A 20,218-nucleotide genomic window follows, 5' to 3' on the forward strand; every position below is an offset into this window, starting at 1 on the left:
TTACCTAATTCTCTGGACAGAGGATTTATTGAGCATTAGAAACATGGTTGGAAGTTTACCTGGGATGTATGGGTTCTGTTATAATGCTTTATAATCATAATAAGATGATTAGTTGTTTCTTTCTTTGGTTAAGAGTGCTACAGTAGAACAGTGCAGTCTGCAAGCCTACCTGAGAACTAAGCAGTTCAGCTGATATGAGTAGCATGTCTACAAAACATATTGAGTTGCACCCCTTTTGCCCTCAGAACAGCCTCAATTCCTTGGGCCATGGATTCTACAACGTGTCGAAAGTGTTCCACAGGGATTGTGGCCCATGTTGACTCCACAGTTGTGACAAGTTGAGAGAAGTGGTCCCTTTGCCCCTTTCGTTCTCCTCACACAAGGTGCCAGCAGCGTACTGGTAGGGTAGAAGGTAGCTGTTTTCAGCCTATTTAGCAGCAAGTCACTTAGTCTAGACCTCCCTCTAGGAAAAGCCTGCACCCTAAGAGCTGAGAGAGAGAGAGAGAGAGAGAGAGAGAGAGAGAGAGAGAGAGAGAGAGAGAGAGAGAGAGAGAGAGAGAGAGAGAGAGAGAGAGAGAGAGAGAGAGAGAGAGAGAGAGAGAGAGAGAGAGAGAGAGAGAGAGAGAGAGAGAGAGAGAGAGAGAGAGAGAGAGAGAGAGAGAGAGAGAGAGAGAGAGAGAGAGAGAGAGAGAGAGAGAGAGAGAGAGAGAGAGAGAGAGAGAGTCAACACACTGTAGTCTAACCCCCACCCAGCTACACACGCTTCCCCTCACCACAACCCTTACCTCCTTCCTAACCCTTAGCTTAATACCTACCGACAGACTGGCAGCTCCTGGAATGTTTTCCAAGATTGCATAGCAGTCAGACGTCCTTTGTCCTCGTCCTGTCGTGTCCCGTGTATATATATATTTACATATTTTCTTCGCATATCTTTTTATATATATATTTTTATTTTCTTCTAAAAACTCAACTTCAAAACACTCTCCTGCAACCCGCCTCACCAATTAAAAAAAAAAAAGTATTATTCACCTCAGATCTGAAATCCACAACAGAAGCTAGCCAGAAGCTAGCCAGTTCACTGGCTAACGTTAGTATTCAGCTAACCATGGTTGGCGGTCATCAGCTATCCTTTAGCTCGAAAAGCTATCGCCAGTTTTGTACAATGCGACTCAGACCAGAGCATACCGGACCTATTTTCTCTCCATATCCCCGGATTTCTACCACAAGCTCTGGACATTTACACCTGGATCTTGCAGCTAGCTAGCTGCTATCCGAGTGACTATTGGCTTACGTCGGTCCCGGAGCAAACATCAATTATTCCGGAGCTAGCCAGCTGAAGAGTTCCATCAGCCACTCCTGGGCTACAATCACCTATCCGGACCCATTTTACTGCCGATGCGGAGCCCCACCGGGCCTTCACGACTGGACTACCGGCGTTATCTGCCCGAGGGAGTTATCCAACTGGCACCTCCGTCGCGACGTTACCTGAACGCCCATCTGCAGCCCGCTAATCGTTAGCTGTCTTATTGGCTGCTATCTGAATAGGTCTATCGGACAATTTTCTTGGGTCACTATAATAACTATATCTATTTTGCCAATTGGATTGGTCCCTTCTACCACACGGAACCACACTAATCTACCGATGGAAACGCACGAGGTGGCTAAAAACAGACCTCCATCCTCTGCCAGCTTGCTACCCATGGCCCGGCTAGCTGTCTGAATCGCCGTGACCCCAACCAACCTCACTACTCACTGGACCCTTATGATCACTCGGCTAAGCATGCCTCTCCTTAATGTCAATATGCCTTGTCCATTGCTGTTCTGGTTAGTGTTTATTGGCTTGTTTCACTGTAGAGCCTCTAGCCCTGCTCATTATACCTTATCCAACCTTTCAGTTCCACCACCCACACATGCGATAGCATCACCTGGTTTCAATTATGTTTCTAGAGACAATATCTCTCTCATCATCACTCAATGCCTAGGTTTACCTCCACTGTATTCACATCCTACCATACCTTTGTCTGTACATTATTCCTTGAAGATATTTTATCGCCCCCAGAAACCTACTCCTTTTACTCTCTGTTCCGGACGTCCTAGACGACCAATTCTCATAGCTTTTAGCCGTACCCTTATCCTACTCCTCCTCTGTTCCTCTGGTGATGTAGAGGTGAATCCAGGCCCTGCAGTGCCTAGCTCCACTCCTATTTCCCAGGCGCTCTCTTTTGATGACTTCTGTAACCGTAATAGCCTTGGTTTCATGCATGTTAACATTAGACGCCTCCTCCCTAAGTTTGTTTTATTCACTGCTTTAGCACACTCTGCCAACCCGGATGTCCTAGCCGTGTCTGAATCCTGGCTTAGGAAGACCACCAAAAACTCTGAAATCTCCATCCCTAACTACAACATTTTCAGACAAGATAGAACGGCCAAAGAGGGCGGTGTTGCAATCTACTGCAGAGATAGCCTGCAGAGTTCTGTCCTACTATCCAGGTCTGTACCCAAACAATTTGAACTTCTACTTTTAAAAATCCACCTCTCTAAAAACAAGTCTCTCACCGTTGCCGCATGCAATAGACCACCCTCTGCCCCCAACACAAAAACATCCTATGGCGTTCTGCATTAGCTTCGAACAGCCCCCGTGATATGCAACTTTTCAGGGAAGTTAGAAACCAATATACACAGGCAGTTAGAAAAGCCAAGGCTAGCTTTTTCAAGCAGAAATTTGCTTCCTGCAACACAAACTCAAAAAAGTTCTGGGACACTGTAAAGTCCATGGAGAATAAGAACACCTCCTCCCAGCTGCCCACTGCACTGAGGATAGGAAACTGTCACCACCGATAAATCCACTATAATTGAGAATAAGCATTTTTCTACGGCTGGCCATGCTTTCCATCTGGCTACCCCTACCCCGGTCAACAGCACTGCACCTCCCACAGCAACTCGCCCAAGCCTTCCCCATTTCTCCTTCTCCCAAATCCAGTCAGCTGATGTTCTGAAAGAGCTGCAAAATCTGGACCCCTACAAATCAGCCGGGCTAGACAATCTGGACCCTTTCTTTCTAAAATTATCATTGTTGCAACCCCTATTACTAGCCTGTCCAACATCTCTTTCGTGTCGTCCGAGATTCCCAAAGATTGGAAAGCAGCTGCGGTCATCCCCCTCTTCAAAGGGGGGGACACTCTTGACCCAAACTGCTACAGACCTATATCTATCCTACCCTGCCTTTCTAAGGTCTTCGAAAACCAAGTCAACAAACAGATTACCGACCATTTCGAATCCCACCGCGCCTTCTCCGCTATGCAATCTGGTTTCAGAGCTGGTCATGGGTGCACCTCAGCCACGCTCAAGGTCCTAAATAATATCTTAACCGCCATCGATAAGAAACAATACTGTGAAGCCGTATTCATTGACCTGGCCAAGGCTTTCGACTCTGTCAATCACCACATCCTCATCGGCAGACTCGATAGCCTTGGTTTCTCAAATGATTGCCTCCCCTGGTTCACCAACTACTTCTCTGAGAGTTCAGTGTGTCAAATCGGAGGGCCTGTTGTCCGGGCCTCTGGCAGTCTCTATGGGGGTGCCACAGGGTTCAATTCTTGTGCCGACTCTCTTCTCTGTATCCATATCAATGATGTCGCTCTTGCTGCTGGTGAGTCTCTGATCCACCTCTACGCAGACGACACCATTCTGTATACTTCTGGCCCTTCTTTGGACACTGTGTTAACAACCCTCCAGACGAGCTTCAATGTCATACAACTCTCCTTCCGTGGCCTCCAACTGCTCTTAAATACAATTAAAACTAAATGCATGCTCTTCAACCGATCGCTGCCTGCACCTGCCTGCCCGTCCAGCATCACTACTGGGGATGGTTCTGACTTAGAATATGTGGACAACTACAAATACCTAGGTGTCTGGTTAGACTGTAAACTCTCCTTCCAGACTCACATCAAACATCTCCAATCCAAAGTTAAATCTAGAATTGGCTTCCTATTTCGCAACAAAGCATCCTTCACTCATGCTGCCAAACATACCCTCGTAAAACTGACCATCCTACCGATCCTCGACTTCGGCGATGTCATTTACAAAATAGCCTCCAATACCCTCCTCAATAAATTGGATGCAGTCTATCACAGTGCCATCCATTTTGTCACCAAAGCCCCATATACTACCCACCACTGCGACCTATACGCTCTCGTTGGCTGGCCCTCGCTTCATACTCGTCGCCAAACCCACTGGCTCCAGGTCATCTACAAGACCCTGCTAGGTAAAGTCCCCACTTATCTCAGCTCGCTGGTCACCATAGCAGCACCCACCTGTGGCACGCGCTCCAGCAGGTATATCTCTCTGGGCACCCCCAAAACCAAATCCTGCTTTGGCCGCCTCTCCTTCCAGTTCTCTGCTGCCAATGACTGGAACGACCTACAAAAATCTCTGAAACTGGAAACACTTATCTCCCTCACTAGCTTTAAGCACCAGCTGTCAGAGCAGCTCACAGATTACTGCACCTGTACATAGCCCATCTATAATTTGGCCCAAACAACTGCCTCGTCCCCTACTGAATTTATGTATTTATTTTGCTCCTTTGCACGCCATTATTTCTATTTGTACTTTGCACATTCTTCCACTGCAAATCTACCATTCCAGTGTTTTACTTGCTATATTGTATTTACGTCGCCACCATGGGCTTTTTTTGCCTTTACCTCCCTTATCTCACCTCATTTGCTCACATTGTATATAGACTTATTTTTCTACTGTATTATTGACTGTATGTTTGTTTTGCTCCATGTGTAACTCTGTTTTGTTGTATGTGTCGAACTGCTTTGCTTTATCTTGGCAAGGTCGCAATTGTAAATGAGAACTTGTTCTCAACTTGCCTACCTGGTTAAATAAAGGTGAAATAAAAAATAAATATCATTCTTTTTTAAATAGACCTTGCCTAACACACCCTAGGACAGGGTTTCCCAAACTCGGTCCTGGGGCCCAGCCTGGGTGCACGTTTTGGTTTTTGCCCTAGCACTACACAGCTGATTCAAATAATCAACTCATCATCAAGCTTTGATATTTGGAATCAGCTGTGCAATGTTAGGGCAAAAAACCAAAACGTGCACCCCTTGGTGTCAGAGAACCGAGTGTAGGAAATGCGGCCCTGGGAACTCTACAGGAAGAGACAGAGACAGACAGATACTCTTATGTTCTCTAGCTATGATATGAATGAGAAAAATCGAATAATTGGAGTCATACTGAGTCTGAGTGGCAACATGTGGGTCTGTGCGTGCGTATGAAGACAGATGAATAGGAGAGAGGGAGGGAGGTCCTGATAGTAGGGCTGCCCGCTGCGCTGCCTGTCTCAATGTGTCTCCCTGAAGGTTCATTAACACCACATAATTCATTTTACTTTGGGGTGAGAGAGAAACGTCAAAACAACATCTCAACACACACACACACACACACACACACACACACCACACAAACACACCACACAAACACACCAGACAAACACACAAACACACCACACAAACACACCACACAAACACACCACACAAACACACCAGACAAACACACCACACAAATGGTGCCTTTCTGATTCACTAAGACCTCAAACATTAGCAGAAGAAACACTCTTCAAGTGTAAACAACATCATCATGACAACATGCAAACTCCCCTTACTCTATCTATCTCTCTCTGAAAAAACAAGTGTGTGTGTGTGTGTGTGTGTGTGTGTGTGTGTGACCCTTCAGAGGCTACCTAACGGCTCCATAGACGCCCATGACGATGGCAGCAGGTCAGTGGAGCTGCAGGAGCTTCTGGATCGGACCAATCATGAGCTGGCTCAGAGCCGCGAGCGTTCGGGCACACTCAGTACACGCGTGGCAGAGCTGGAGGCGGAGCTAGCCAACACTCGCCGAGACCTGAGTCGCAGCGAGGAGCTGTCAGTCAAACAACAGAGGGAACAGAGAGAGGTGAGCGTAATTGAGGAGATAGGAAAAGAGAAGGGGGAATCGATATGTCTCATTCATAAACATAAACACTGTTGATTGTATAGAACTTGCCAGTGTCCAAATTAATAGGCAAATCAAACGTCACATGTGCCGAATACAACAAGTGTAGACCTTACTGGGAAATGCTTACTTACAAGAGTGAAGAAAATATTTACCAAATAAACTAAAGTAAAAAATAATAAAAAGTAACACAATAAAATAACAATAACGAGGCTATATACAGGGGGTACCGGTACCGAGTCAATCGGCAAGGTTCTATGTTATGTTTCCTAGTATGAACACACACACTGTATTTTCTCTCTTACTATATGCCTGTTGTAGGGGTTGGCGCAGAGGGAGGATATGGAGGAGAGGATTACAACGTTAGAAAAACGTTACCTGGCCGCTCAGAGGGAAACCACACACATCCACGACCTCAACGACAAACTGGAGAACGAACTGGTTACCAAGGACTCTCTGCACCGACAGGTAACACACACACACATGCTGAATAAGTCACCATCGACTGTGCATGGGTATGTATGACACATACGAGCACATACACATCTCGGGGAGTCTGGAGGGGGTCAATGCTGGTTCACATAAAGAGGGGACGGGGTGAGGTAGGGGACTCACACACAGACGGGGGTGAATGATGGTTCGTCAACCATTCAGTTGAGGGTGAAGTTCAGTTTATCTCCACTTGAAGCCAGAGAATGTGAGGTTGACACAGAGTATCCATTACTACCTCAGAGACATCATCAGGGACAGGCCTCTAAGGTTCTAAGGTTCCATCACACACACACACACACACACACACACACACACACACACACACACACACACACACACACACACACACACACACATGCCAGTTAGTATCGGAGACACCTGAAACCCCACCTCTTTAAGGAATACCTAGGATAGGATAAAGTAATCCTTCTAACCCCCCCCCCCTTAAAAGAGTTAGATGCACTATTGTAAAGTGGTTGTTCCACTGGATATCATAAGGTGAATGCACCAATTTGTAAGTCGCTCTGGATAAGAGCGTCTGCTAAATGACTTAAATGTAAATGTAAATGTATCAGGGACTTGTGTCTGAGCTTGCATAGAAGTAACAGTGTGAAGTAACAGAAATAGAAGAGACATGAATGCTTGGGATTTGGTTTCAGTAAACTCTGACATGTGCTCAAACCTATAGGGCTTGGTCAGCAGTCTGCAAGCCTACAAGAGAACTAAGCAGTTCAGCTGATATGAGTAGCATGTCTACAAAACATATTGAGTTGCACCCCTTTTGCCCTCAGAACAGCCTCAATTCATTAGAGCATGGACTCTACAAGGTGTCGAAAGTGTTCCACAGGGATTGTGGCCCATGTTGACTCCAATGCTTCCCACAGTTGTCTATGTCATGGAAAGAGCAGGTGTTCCTGATGTTTTGTACACTCATTGTATATGGAGAAAACAGTGCTTTTGTAACCACTGATAATAAAAATACAACATTTAGAGTTATGCCAATGACATTGAGTCCAAACATCTGTATGACCTTAAATATGTATGTGATCATCTCTCTCTTTCTCTCCCTCCTTCTCTATCTCCCTCCCTCTCCCTCTCTCCACCTCCCTCTCTCCCTTTACCTCTGTCAGAGTGAGGAGAAGGTGCGCCAGCTGCAGGAGTTGTTAGAGTTGGCAGAGCAGAGGCTGGCTCAGACCATGAGGAAGGCTGAGACACTACCAGAGGTGGAGGCAGAGTTGGCACAGAGGGTGGCAGCCCTCACCAAGGTAACAACACACACAGTCCCAGTCCTAAACATACAGAGGCTGGATGTCAATCGAACCCACCACAGCAATCTTGATGCACGCACACTTGTTATTCTGACAACAGGAAGGTATCTAGCTGTAAGGGGAAGGTATCTGGTAATAGTTGTAGGATTTCACAGTAACCAAAACAATAACTGTTTTTTGACAATGTGAAAAAGAGCTCGGTGTGTAAATACTGGAATGCAGGTTTGATTGAGTTGGGTCCTGTGTCTCCCCCTGCAGGCCGAGGAGCGACATGGCAACGTTGAGGAGCGACTCAGACAGCTGGAGTCACAACTGGAGGAGAAGAACCAGGAACTGAGCAGGGTGTGTGTGTGTGTGTGTGTGTGTGTGTGTGTGTGTGTGTGTGTGTGTGTGTGCGTGTGCGCGTGCACGTAGTCTTGCCCTGCAGGCTTTCTCTGACCTCTCTCTGAGTGCAGCGTAGGCCGACTCTTCACATTAGCCTGGCCCCTTGACTTTGTCTCTTCATGTTCCCTCACACACACACATGCAGTGCCTTAGCTGCGCCACACGGGAGCCCCAGAGTGAGGGATGCATGCCAGCAAAGCCACTACACAACACAACACTAAACAATACATGAATTGCATTATAACGGTGACAAACGGTGCCCACAAACTGTTAGGGCCTACATAAAGCTGTCCCAATAACAGAGTCCCAACAAGCAGACCCAACACCTTACCACTGCTACACTTGGCTATTTCTGGAAAACAGGTTATAGGCTACGTTTCCTACCAAGTCAGAACAGTAGGTGAAATTAAGAGGGGAAAATAGGGTGAGGCACATGGGCTACTAACAGCTTACTACACAACATACACTAAGTATTACTTTCTTAGCTACAGTATACAATACAGTTTTGGACTCACCTTGTTGTGCTGTGCTCACTTGAACATGAAGGTGACGTGGCGGTCCTTTGTCATCAAAGTCTGGCATTCTCTGGATTTATGGTGCTTTCAAGACAACTTGGAACTCAGAAAAAAACAAGGTTGAATCATGATGATGTCAGTGATCTTCAGGTCGTAGCTCTAGAAAGTGGCCCGAGTTCCCAATTTACAATTCCAAGTTGGATGACCGTTCACAGTCGGATCTCATTTTTTTCCCCAAGTTCCCAGTTGTCTTGAACTCACTGAAGTCTGATTTCCCAGTTCCAAGTTCCCAGTTGTCTTGAACTCCCTGAAGTCTGATTTCCCAGTTCCAAGTTAACAGTTGTTTCGAGCGCGGCATAAATCCTGCTGGAATGACAGCATGGCCAATGTTGAATGTTTATCATTTTAAGCTTAGCAAATAGACCCTTAAACCCAGACTTGGGACCACACAACCACTCCACTGAATAGTAGGCTAGTGATTGCTTAGCAATGCTTGCAGTTAGCCACTGATTCCTTCCAAACCACTCATTGTTGAATTTGCTATTTCCAACTTGATGTGTAATGTTTAAGTCCAATGGCCGATGAGCACTGATAAGTTTTATCTATAATTTATCTTCATTATTTCTCTTATTATGACAAGGATTAAAAAGGACTTGATTCATGATGATGACTGCTAGCTAAGATTTTGAAAGTATGATGTTGAGTCCAATCAAAGCTACTGTAGATAAAACGTGATTTGACGTCATTTTATCTGTGGCCAATGACCTTGAGCCTACTTGGATGGGCACTTCTAATGTAACTCTATGGCAGCACCCAAGAGGCTTGAATTTTTGAGCTCTACCCTTAGATTTGGCAGTGATGTAGTGTCCCCATGAGTGACAGAACACTGAGCCAATCACGGCGCAACTAAAGAACATTCTCATTAACATTACCCCTAAGCTCCTTATTTTCCGCTGGCTGCCCCACCACCACAGAAAGCACTGAGCTAGGCTGAAACACCTGCATTTTGGAGCTGCCTTACTCAAGAAAACAAAAAAGAGACCATGTTTGTAGGGAAGATTTATTAACTCAAATATATATGTATATTTTACATTGTTTGCAAACTGATATGTGACAGATATGAATGCCAAAATAACATGCAAATCAGGCAAGCCCACCTGCTCAGTGACTTTCAATGTGGCACCGTCATAGGATGCCACCTTTCAAAAAAGTCAGTTTGTCAAATGTCTACCCTGCTAGACCTGCCTGGTTCAACTGTAAGTGCTGTTATTGTGAAGTGGAAACGTCCAGGAGCAACAACAGCTTAGTCGCGAAGTGGTAGGCCACACAAGCTCACAGAAGAGGACGACGAGTGCTGTAGCGTGTATCGCGTAAAAATCGCCTGTCCTCGGTTGCAACATTCACTACCGAGTTCCAAACTGCCTCTGGAAGCAACGTCAGCACAAGAACTGTTCGTCGGGAGCTTCATAAATTGGGTTTCCATGGCCGAGCAGCCACACACAAGCCTAAGATCACCATGTGCAATGCCAAGCATCGGCTGGAGTGGTGTAAAGCTCGCCGCCATTCGACTCTGGAGCAGTGGAAATGCGTTCTCTGGAGTGATGAATCACGCTTCACCATCTGGCAGTCCAACAGACGAATCTGGGTTTGGCGGATGCCAGGAGACCGCTACCTGGCCCAATGCATAGTGCCAACTGTAAAGTTTGGTGGATGAGCAATAATGGTCTGGGGCTATTTTTCCAGTGAAGGGAAATCTTAACGCTACAGCATACAATGACATTATAGACGATTCTGTGCTTCCAACTTTGTGGCAACAGTTTGGGGAAGGCCCTTTCCTGTTTCAGTATGACAATGCCCCCATGCACAAAGCGAGGTCCATACAGAAATGTTTTTTCGAGATCAGTGTGGAATTATTTGATTGGCCTGCACAGAGCCCTGACCTCAACCCCATCAAACACCTTTGGTATGAATTGGAACGTCGACTGTGAGCCAGGCCTAATCGCTCAACATCAGTACCCAACCTCACTAATGCTCTTGTGGCTAAATGGAAGCAAGCCCCCACGGCAATGTTCGCACATCTAGTGGAAAGCCTTCCCAGAAGAGTGGAAGCAGTTATAGCAGCAAAGGGCGGACCAACTCCATATTTAGAGTATCACACACTCACTATGCCTTGCTTTATAAATATGAGCCGAATCCACACATTTCCTGCTGCAGCCTGTTTCCCTACCCCACAGAGCTCTGACTGGCTGATATATTTAGAATTGGAATAATTCACGCATGTCTAGTTTCTATCTCTGTATGTGAGCTCATGAGTATAGTTAAAGTAGATCTATGAGGAACCATCTGTGAATGTGTGTGTGTGTGGTTGAGATATGATGTCAACGTAGTGTTTCCTCTGACTGCATAATACAATGTTGTCAAATCAAGTCCTTTCTCATTCTGTTTTCTGGTGCTGTGCTCATGGAGTGTTTGGAGTGCTTCTGTATGTGGGTGACAATAGTCATGAACTTTTAAACCTCTCTCTCTCTTTTTCACTCCCTTTCTCTGTCTCGCCGTCCTTCTCTCAGGCACGTCAGAGAGAGAAGATGAATGAAGAACACAACAAGCGTTTGTCTGACACAGTAGACCGTCTGCTCACTGAGTCTAACGAGAGACTGCAGCTTCACCTTAAAGAACGCATGGCAGCACTGGAGGACAAGGCATGGCACGCAACACACGCACGCACGCACGCACGCACACACACACACACACACACACACGCACGCAACACACACACACACGCAACACACACACACACACACGCAACACACACACACACACACACACACACACATATGATGTACTCAGGCCTCTAAACTAGTGATTCCCAAACTATAGCTGAACAGTGATGTCTTATCCTCTTGCTGTTGGTTCCAGAACTCCCTGATTCAGGATCTGGAGAACTCCCAGAAACAGCTGGAGGAGTTCCACCACACCAGGGTGAGTCAGGCCTAGGCACACAACACATGAACAACACACCAGGGTGAGTCAGGCCTGGACACACAACACATGAACAACACACCAGGGTGAGTCAGGCCTAGGCACACAACACATGAACAACACACCAGGGTGAGTCAGGCCTGGACACACAATACATGAACAACACACCAGGGTGAGTCAGGCCTAGGCACACAACACATGAACAACACACCAGGGTGAGTCAGGGCCTGGACAGACAACACATGAACAACACACCAGGGTGAGTCAGGCCTGGACACACAGCACATGAACAACACACCAGGGTGAGTCAGGGCCTGGACAGACAACACATGAACAACACACCAGGGTGAGTCAGGCCTGGACACACAACACATGAACAACACACCAGGGTGAGTCAGGCCTGGACACACAACATATGAACAACACACCAGGGTGAGTCAGGCCTAGGCACACAACACATGAACAACACACCAGGGTGAGTCAGGCCTGGACACACAACATATGATCAACACACCAGGGTGAGTCAGGCCTGGACACACAACACATGATCAACACACCAGGGTGAGTCAGGCCTGGACACACAACACATGAACAACACACCAGGGTGAGTCAGGCCTGGACACACAACACATGAACAACACACCAGGGTGAGTCAGGCCTAGGCACACAACACATGAACAACACACCAGGGTGAGTCAGGCCTGGACACACAATACATGAACAACACAACACACATCCCTCTATGCGTCCAACGTTCTATTCATTGAAACTTTTCACGCACAAACATGACAGACAAATTATGGATAGTCACATGTATTGGATGAGAGTTGAACTGTTACAAATATTGTGATTGGACATTGATGTTGTTCCATTCCACAATGCCTTTCTTCGTCAGGAGCGTCTGATTGGTGAAATTGAGAAGCTGCGGAATGAGATCGACCACTTGAAACGCCGGAGTGGAGTGTTTGGAGATGGATCACACCCACGGTACACAGACATACACACACTAACACACACACTACACACACACACACTAGTCCCACACTTGCCCCATACTAGTACCCTATACTGACCAGGTTTTCTCTGTATGTGTGTGTGTGTATAGGTCTCACATGGGCAGTGCCAGTGACCTGCGTTTTTCAGTGGTAGAAGGTCAGGATGGACACTACAGCTCTGCTGTCATCAGACGGGCACAGAAGGGCCGCCTGGCAGCGCTACGCAACGAACCCAACAAGGTAACCACATACACACAAGCACACACACACGTACACCACACACCCACCACACACACACACACCACACGCACACACCTGTGCCAAACTTGGTACCCTCCCCTGTGCCTGTGTGTCCAATTTCTGTGCCCATGCCAAGCTATGTCATGAAACACCACATATCCTCTCTTCCTCTCCACATATGCCCCCATCTCCTCCCTTTTGTTAGTGTCTCCTCTCTTCCTCCTCTCTTCCCCTCTTCTCCCTCATGGCTGATGATCTGATGGCCCTGATGAGGGCAGTAATATGGCTGATGGTTGTTAAGCTTAACACACTGCATTTGTCCCTCATTACATACAGCTCTCACCTAACCAATGCTTCTCTCTCTGACCCCTGCTACCTTGGACGTACGTATGTGTGATGTAAGTGGTATGTCTTTATCAATGTGTTTATAAACTGTTTAAATATATGAGGTGTGAGTGTGGATTTGTTTGGGTATCTGAGCAGACTGTGTGTAATCTGATGAGTGCAATGTGTAACTGTTGTACAGGTGTATGCCTTGTGTAACGTGTGTGTGTGTGTGTATCTATCGTAATGGTGTGTGCGGTGTCTAACAGTGTGTGTGTGTGTTTGTGTACTTACCCTACAGGTGTGTGCGGTGTTTGAGCAGGAATACTCGTCTCTACGTGGCAGTGTCAGTCACCTCCTGGGCAGTGACGTGGAGGCTGAGTCAGACCTAGATGATGATGTTAGCTCCGTCCTCCTGTCACCCAGCGGCCAATCAGATGCACAGACTCTGGCTCTGATGTTGCAGGAGCAGCTGGATGCCATCAATGAGGAGATCAGGTAGGAGAACACACCAACGCAGACAACTATCGCAATACCCACTATCTCCCTCCCTACCTTACACCATAATATCTCCAGCATTTTCCAGAATCTGAAGCCTTGGCTTCCTCCTTTCCTGAGGGTTTTGTTACTCCTAGGCAGAGCAATGTGCAAGTTCTTTCCCCCATTTTTGATGCACCATTATTCTTTAACTCACACACCCAGGGAACATGCTTTATACTGCTGGTTATTATGTGTGTATGATGTAGTTATTATGAGTGTATGATGGAGTTATTATATGTGTACGATGTAGTTGTTGTGTGTGTATGATGTAGTTGTTGTGTGTGTATGATGTAGTTGTTGTGTGTGTATGATGTAGTTCTTATGTGTGTATAATGCTATTATTATGTGTGTATGATGTAGTTATTATCTGTGTATGATGTAGTTATGTTTGTATGATGTAGTTATTATGTGTGTATGGTGTAGTTATTATGTTTGTATGGTGTAGTTATTATGTTTGTATGGTGTAGTTATTATGTGTGTATGATGTAGTTATTATGTGTGTATGGTGTAGTTATTATGTGTGTATGGTGTAGTTATTATGTGTGTATGGTGTAGTTATTATGTGTGTATGGTGTAGTTATTTTGTGTGTATGGTGTAGTTATTATGTGTGTATAGTGTAGTTATGTGTGTATGATGTAGTTATTATGTGTATGATATAGTTATTATGTGTGTATGACGTAGTTATTATGTGTATGATGTAGTTATTATGTGTGTATGATGTAGTTAATATGTGTATGATGTAGTTATTATGTGTATGATATAGTTATTATGTGTGTATGATGTAGTTATTATGTGTATGATGTAGTTAGTATGTGTTTATGATGTAGTTATTATGTGTGTATGATGTAGTTATTATGTGTGTGTATGGTGTAGTTATTATGTGTGTATGGTGTAGTTATTATGTGTGTATGATGTAGTTATTATGTGTGTGATGTAGTTATTATGTGTGTATAGTGTAGTTATGTTTGTATGATGTAGTTATTATGTGTGTATGATGTAGTTATTATGTGTGTGTGATGTAGTTATTATGTGTATGATGTAGTTATTATGTGTGTATGATGTAGTTATTATGTGTGTATGGTGTAGTTATTATGTGTATGATGTAGTTATTATGTGTGTATTATGTAGTTATTATGTGTGTGTGATGTAGTTATTATGTGTATGATGTAGTTATTATGTGTGTATGATGTAGTTATTATATGTGTGTGATGTAGTTATTATATGTGTGTGATGTAGTTATTATGTGTGTATAGTGTAGTTATGTTTGTATGATGTAGTTATTATGTGTGTATGATGTAGTTATTATGTGTGTATGATGTAGTTATTATGTGTGTATGATGTAGTTGTTGTGTGTGTATAATGTAGTTATTATGTGTGTATAATGTAGTTATTATGTGTATGATGTAGTTATTATGTAGTTATTATGTGTGTATAATGCAGTTATTATGTGTGTATGATGTAGTTATTATGTGTATGGTGTAGTTATTATGTGTGTATGGTGTAGTTATTATGTGTGTATGATGTAATTGTTATGTGTGTATGATTGTTTGTTTTTTTTCACCTTTATTTAACCAGGTAGGCTAGTTGAGAACAAGTTCTCATTTACAACTGCGACCTGGCCAAGATAAAGCAAAGCAGTGTGACACAGACAACAACACAGAGTTACACATGGAATAAACAATAAACAAGCCAATAACACAATAAACAAGTCAATGACACATTAGGAAAAAAAAGAAAGTCTATATACAGTGTGTGCAAAAAGCATGAGGAGGTAGGCAATAAATAGGCCATAGTATCGAAGAATTACAATTTAGCAGATTAACACTGGAGTGATAAATGAGCAGATGATGATGTGCAAGTAGAGATACTGGTGTACAAAAGAGCAGAAGTAGTAAATAAAAACATTATGGGGATGAGGTAGGTAGATTGGGTGGGCTATTTACAGATGGACTATGTACAGCTGCAGAGATCGGTTAGCTGCTCAGATAGCTGATGTTTAAAGTTGGTGAGGGAAATAAAAGTCTCCAACTTCAGCGATTTTTGCAATTCATTCCAGTCACTGGCAGCAGAGAACTGGAAGGAAAGGAGGCCAAATGAGGTGTTGGCTTTGGAGATGATCAGTGAGATATACCTGCTGGAACGTGTGCTACGGGTGGGTGTTGTTATCATGACCAGTGAGCTGAGATAAGGCGGAGCTTTACCTAGCATAGACTTATAGATGACCTGGAGCCAGTGGGTCCGGCGACAAATATGTAGCGAGGGCCAGCCGACTAGAGCATACAGGTCGCAGTGGTGGGTGGTATAAGGTGATTTGGTAACAAAACGGATAGCACTGTGATAGACTGCATCCAGTTTGCTGAGTAGAGTATTGGAAGCTATTTTGTAGATGACATTGCCGAAGTCGAGGATCGGTAGGATAGTCAGTTTTACTAGGGTAAGTTTGGCGGCGTGATATAGTTATTATGTTTGTACGATGTAGTTATTATGTGTTTGATGTAGTTATTATGTGTATGATGTAGTTATTGTGTGTATGATGTAGTTATTGTGTGTATGATGTAGTTATTATGTGTATGATGTAGTTATTATGTGTGTATGATGTAGTTATTATGTGTATGATGTAGTTATTATGTGTGTATAATGTAGTTATTATGTGTATGATGTAGTTATTATGTGTATGATGTAGTTATTATGTGTGTGATGTAGTTATTATGTGTGTATGATGTAGTTATTATGTGTGTATGATGTAGTTATTATGTGTGTATGGTGTAGTTATGTTTGTATGATGTAGTTATTATGTGTGTATAGTGTAGTTATGTGTGTATGATGTAGTTATTGTGTGTGTATGATGTAGTTATTATGTGTGTATGATGTAGTTATTATGTGTATGATGTGTGTATCATGTCTCATCCCACTGTACTCTCTGGTGTTTAGGATGATCCAGGTGGAGAGGGAGTCTGCTGACCTCAGGGCAGATGAGATAGAGTCTCGTGTGAACAGTGGTAGCATGGACGGACTCAACGTTACACTTCGCCCCCGAACCATGCCCACCTCAGCCACTGCCCAGTCCCTGGCTTCCTCCTCGTCCCCTCCCACCAGCGGACGCTCTACCCCCAAACACAACACCCACAACGCCAGCCACCAGCTGGGAATCATGACCCTGGTGAGACGCAGACATGCACTTAACCATCAGAGAGGACTAACCTGATAACATGTTTGGATTGATGTACTCACACACAATGTTTAGTGTGAAACAATAAGTCACTCAACTGCTGCTTATTCATTCTCTCTTCAGTAACCCCAGTAACTGGTTTTGATTGTATGTCTAACAACTGGTTGTCTCTAACTATGTGTTGGTGTGTCTGTGCCTCCCTCCTGTCTTTAACAGCCTAGCGACTTAAGGAAACACCGTAGAAAAATAGCAGTAAGTCAGTTTTCTCTTCATCTACACAACTAAGAGAGGCAGTACAGTTCCCAGATATGGAGAGGTACTGAAATGAACACAGTTTTCAAGGTTGCGATTGGAAGGACAGGATCATTCCTGCTGGACAAGGTGTTGTCACAGCCTCTCTGAGAAAGCTCCTATTTGAAGCCTCCTGACAGATAAAGGTGACTTCACTCTTTCTCACCTCTCTCTCCCTCCAGTCTCCAGTGGAAGCTCGTGAGGACAAGGCTACTATCAAGTGTGAGACATCTCCCCCCTCCTCTCCCCGCAGTCTGAGACTGGAGACCAACTTCGCCCAGCTCACTGGCAGTCTGGAGGACGGACGAGGGTACACACACACACACGCACACACACACACACACACACACACACACACACACACACACACACACACACACACACACACACACACACACACACACACACACACACAACCCCCCTCCCCCACATACACACACATTCTTTCAATCCCACTTATACTTTGTGTCTCCCTCTCTCCCTCACTCACTCTCTCACTCTTTTTCTCTCTCTCTACAGGGGTAAAGCGAAGAAGGGCATCAAGTCATCTATAGGTCGTCTGTTTGGGAAGAGCAAGGAGAAGGGCAGGATGGAGGGAGGAGGGACACTGGGGAGGGAGGGACAGCCTCTGCCTGCCCTGATGCCGGGAGGTAACGCAGCTGGACCTGTGTCTCCTGTAAGCTACTGTATGTACAGGTATGTGTGAGTGATGCTATGTCTGTTGTGTTGTGTGTCTCAGTAGACTTTGAGATGAGCATCGGAGACACCATGACTCTGGGCAAGCTGGGCACACAGGCAGAGAGAGACCGCAGGATGAAGAAAAAGTAAGACCTTTACCTATCACTCACACACACACACTCTCTTTCTCTTTCTGTCTAAATGCAAGGTCAATTGGTGGTGTCTCTGTCAGTTGAATTGTGAATACATTTTGGAAGCTGTGAAACCCTGGCCTCACTGTTCCATAGTGGAATAAAACATTCATGTGCTCCAGAGGCCATGCCAACATTAGTTGTTTACTCTCCTTTCTCTTTCTCTCTCTTTCACTCCCTCTTTCTCCCCGTTTCTATCTCTCCCCTGTCTCTGTGTCAGACATGAGCTGCTAGAGGAGGCCAGGAGGAGAGGACTGCCCTTCGCTCAGTGGGATGGACCAACTGTGGTCTCCTGGCTAGAGGTATAACCTCTAACCCCTGACCCCTAACCTCCACCACAACCTTACTCTATCCGTAGCCCTTCAGATACCCCTAAACCCTACCCTACCTTAACGTTGTCCTACCATATAATCACCAGGAGGGTTATGCTGTGTGAGATGATGATGTTGGTGGTGGTGATGATGAAGATGATGCTCTCTCTCACCAATGTAGCTGTGGGTGGGTATGCCTGCCTGGTATGTGGCAGCATGTCGTGCCAACGTGAAGAGCGGTGCCATCATGTCGGCCCTGTCTGACACAGAGATCCAGAGGGAGATTGGCATCAGTAACCCCCTGCACCGCCTCAAACTAAGGCTGGCCATCCAGGAGATGGTGTCCCTAACCAGCCCCTCTGCCCCGCTCACCTCTAGAACGGTACACACACACACACACACACACACACACACACACACACACACACACACACACACACACACACACACACACACACACACACACACACACACACACACACACACACACACACACACGCACACACACACACACAGCCTCTCTGTACCGCTCATGGAACATACACACACACACACTGCCCATCACCTGTCACTTCACTGACCCTGTAATGATAGTGCTTTTGGATTTGACAGTACTCTTCACTCTGTCCACTGTGCTGCATGGGGTGGAACGGGAAACCTACTCTCTCAACAGTGTGCCAGATACTGCCTGCCTGACACACTCCCTCTCACTACAGACACTGTATGCGTGTGTGCGTGCTCTTCTTTGTTGTCTGTCTGTAATTATGTGTGTGTGCGTGCTCGTGCGTGCTCTCCCTCTCTGCACAGTCCTCCGGAAATGTGTGGTTAACCCATGAAGAGATGGAGAACCTGGCTTCCTCCACTAAAGCGGTCAGTGCTATCTGTGTGACCCCCTCCCCACCACACACACATCACACACCCACACACCCTCTGCCCCGCTGTGCTACACATATGCCTGCTTCCACAAACGCTCATCCCCAGCCTCCTACAACTACAACGCATACTGCCTGCTTGTTTGTGCCTGGGTTAGCATGTCTTTGGTGTACCATATTAGGCTCTGTTGTTTTGATGGGTTATTGTGTGTAGATTTATGCTGGTTGTCTGTTAGGTTGTGTTGGGTGTGTTGGGATGAATTATGTCTCAGCATTCTGGTGTTAAAGTTGATCCATCTCTCCATATGGCTTTCCTGGGTTCAGTACCTGGTCGGTTACATTGGTGCATGGGACTCAGATCACTCCAAAAATTTAAATCAAATTTTATTTGTCAACAGATGTAGACCTTACAGTGAAATGCTTACACACAAGCCCTTAAGCAACAATGCAGTTTTAAGAAAATACCTAAAAGAAAGTAAGGGATAAGACTAACACATAATTAAAGAGCAGCAGTAAATAACAATAGTGGTGCTATATACAGGGGGTACCGGTACAGAGTCAATGTGTCAATGTGCAGAGGCACCAGTGTCGAGGTAATTGAGGTAATTATGTTGCCATACCAGGCAGTGATGCAACCCGTCAGGATGCTCTCGATGGTGCAGCTGTAAAACCTTTTCAGGATCTGAGGACCCATGCCAAATCTTTTCAGTCTCCTGAGGGGGAATAGGTTTTCTCGTGCCCTCTTCACAACTGTCTTGGTGTGCTTGGACCATATTAGTTTGTTGGTGATGTCGACGCCAAGGAACTTGAATCTCTCAACCTGCTCCACTACAGCCCCGTCGATGAGAATGGGGGCGTGCTCGGTCCTCCTTTTCCTGTAGTCCACAATCATCTCCTTTGTCTTGATCATGTTGAGGGAGAGGTTGTTGTCCTGACACCACCTGGCCAGGTCTCTGACCTCCTCCCTA

At 45.4% G+C, this 20,218-nt stretch overlaps 1 protein-coding gene across 11 annotated transcripts in view; it reads left to right on the forward strand.

Annotated features, from left to right (window-relative positions):
* ppfia4 (PTPRF interacting protein alpha 4) overlaps window positions 1–20,218 on the forward strand; it is a 110,694-nt gene that overhangs the window by 83,155 nt on the left and 7,321 nt on the right. For 5 of the 11 annotated variants that reach the window (XM_071335468.1, XM_071335462.1, XM_071335466.1 and 2 more), the window contains exons 6-22: window positions 5,740–5,961; window positions 6,322–6,468; window positions 7,623–7,757; window positions 8,019–8,102; window positions 11,227–11,358; window positions 11,576–11,638; window positions 12,534–12,625; window positions 12,744–12,873; window positions 13,499–13,695; window positions 16,670–16,898; window positions 17,124–17,159; window positions 17,381–17,508; window positions 17,718–17,848; window positions 17,938–18,022; window positions 18,288–18,369; window positions 18,560–18,760; window positions 19,186–19,248. In XM_071335468.1, coding sequence (XP_071191569.1) covers window positions 5,740–5,961; window positions 6,322–6,468; window positions 7,623–7,757; window positions 8,019–8,102; window positions 11,227–11,358; window positions 11,576–11,638; window positions 12,534–12,625; window positions 12,744–12,873; window positions 13,499–13,695; window positions 16,670–16,898; window positions 17,124–17,159; window positions 17,381–17,508; window positions 17,718–17,848; window positions 17,938–18,022; window positions 18,288–18,369; window positions 18,560–18,760; window positions 19,186–19,248 — 2,157 coding nt within the window. The remainder of the gene's footprint in view (window positions 1–5,739; window positions 5,962–6,321; window positions 6,469–7,622; window positions 7,758–8,018; window positions 8,103–11,226; window positions 11,359–11,575; window positions 11,639–12,533; window positions 12,626–12,743; window positions 12,874–13,498; window positions 13,696–16,669; window positions 16,899–17,123; window positions 17,160–17,380; window positions 17,509–17,717; window positions 17,849–17,937; window positions 18,023–18,287; window positions 18,370–18,559; window positions 18,761–19,185; window positions 19,249–20,218) is intronic. The other 6 variants (XM_071335464.1, XM_071335461.1, XM_071335465.1 and 3 more) reach the window with 5 other exon arrangements.

This window comes from Salvelinus alpinus, chromosome 12 (assembly GCF_045679555.1).
Source record: "Salvelinus alpinus chromosome 12, SLU_Salpinus.1, whole genome shotgun sequence".
Taxonomy (NCBI): domain Eukaryota; kingdom Metazoa; phylum Chordata; class Actinopteri; order Salmoniformes; family Salmonidae; genus Salvelinus; species Salvelinus alpinus.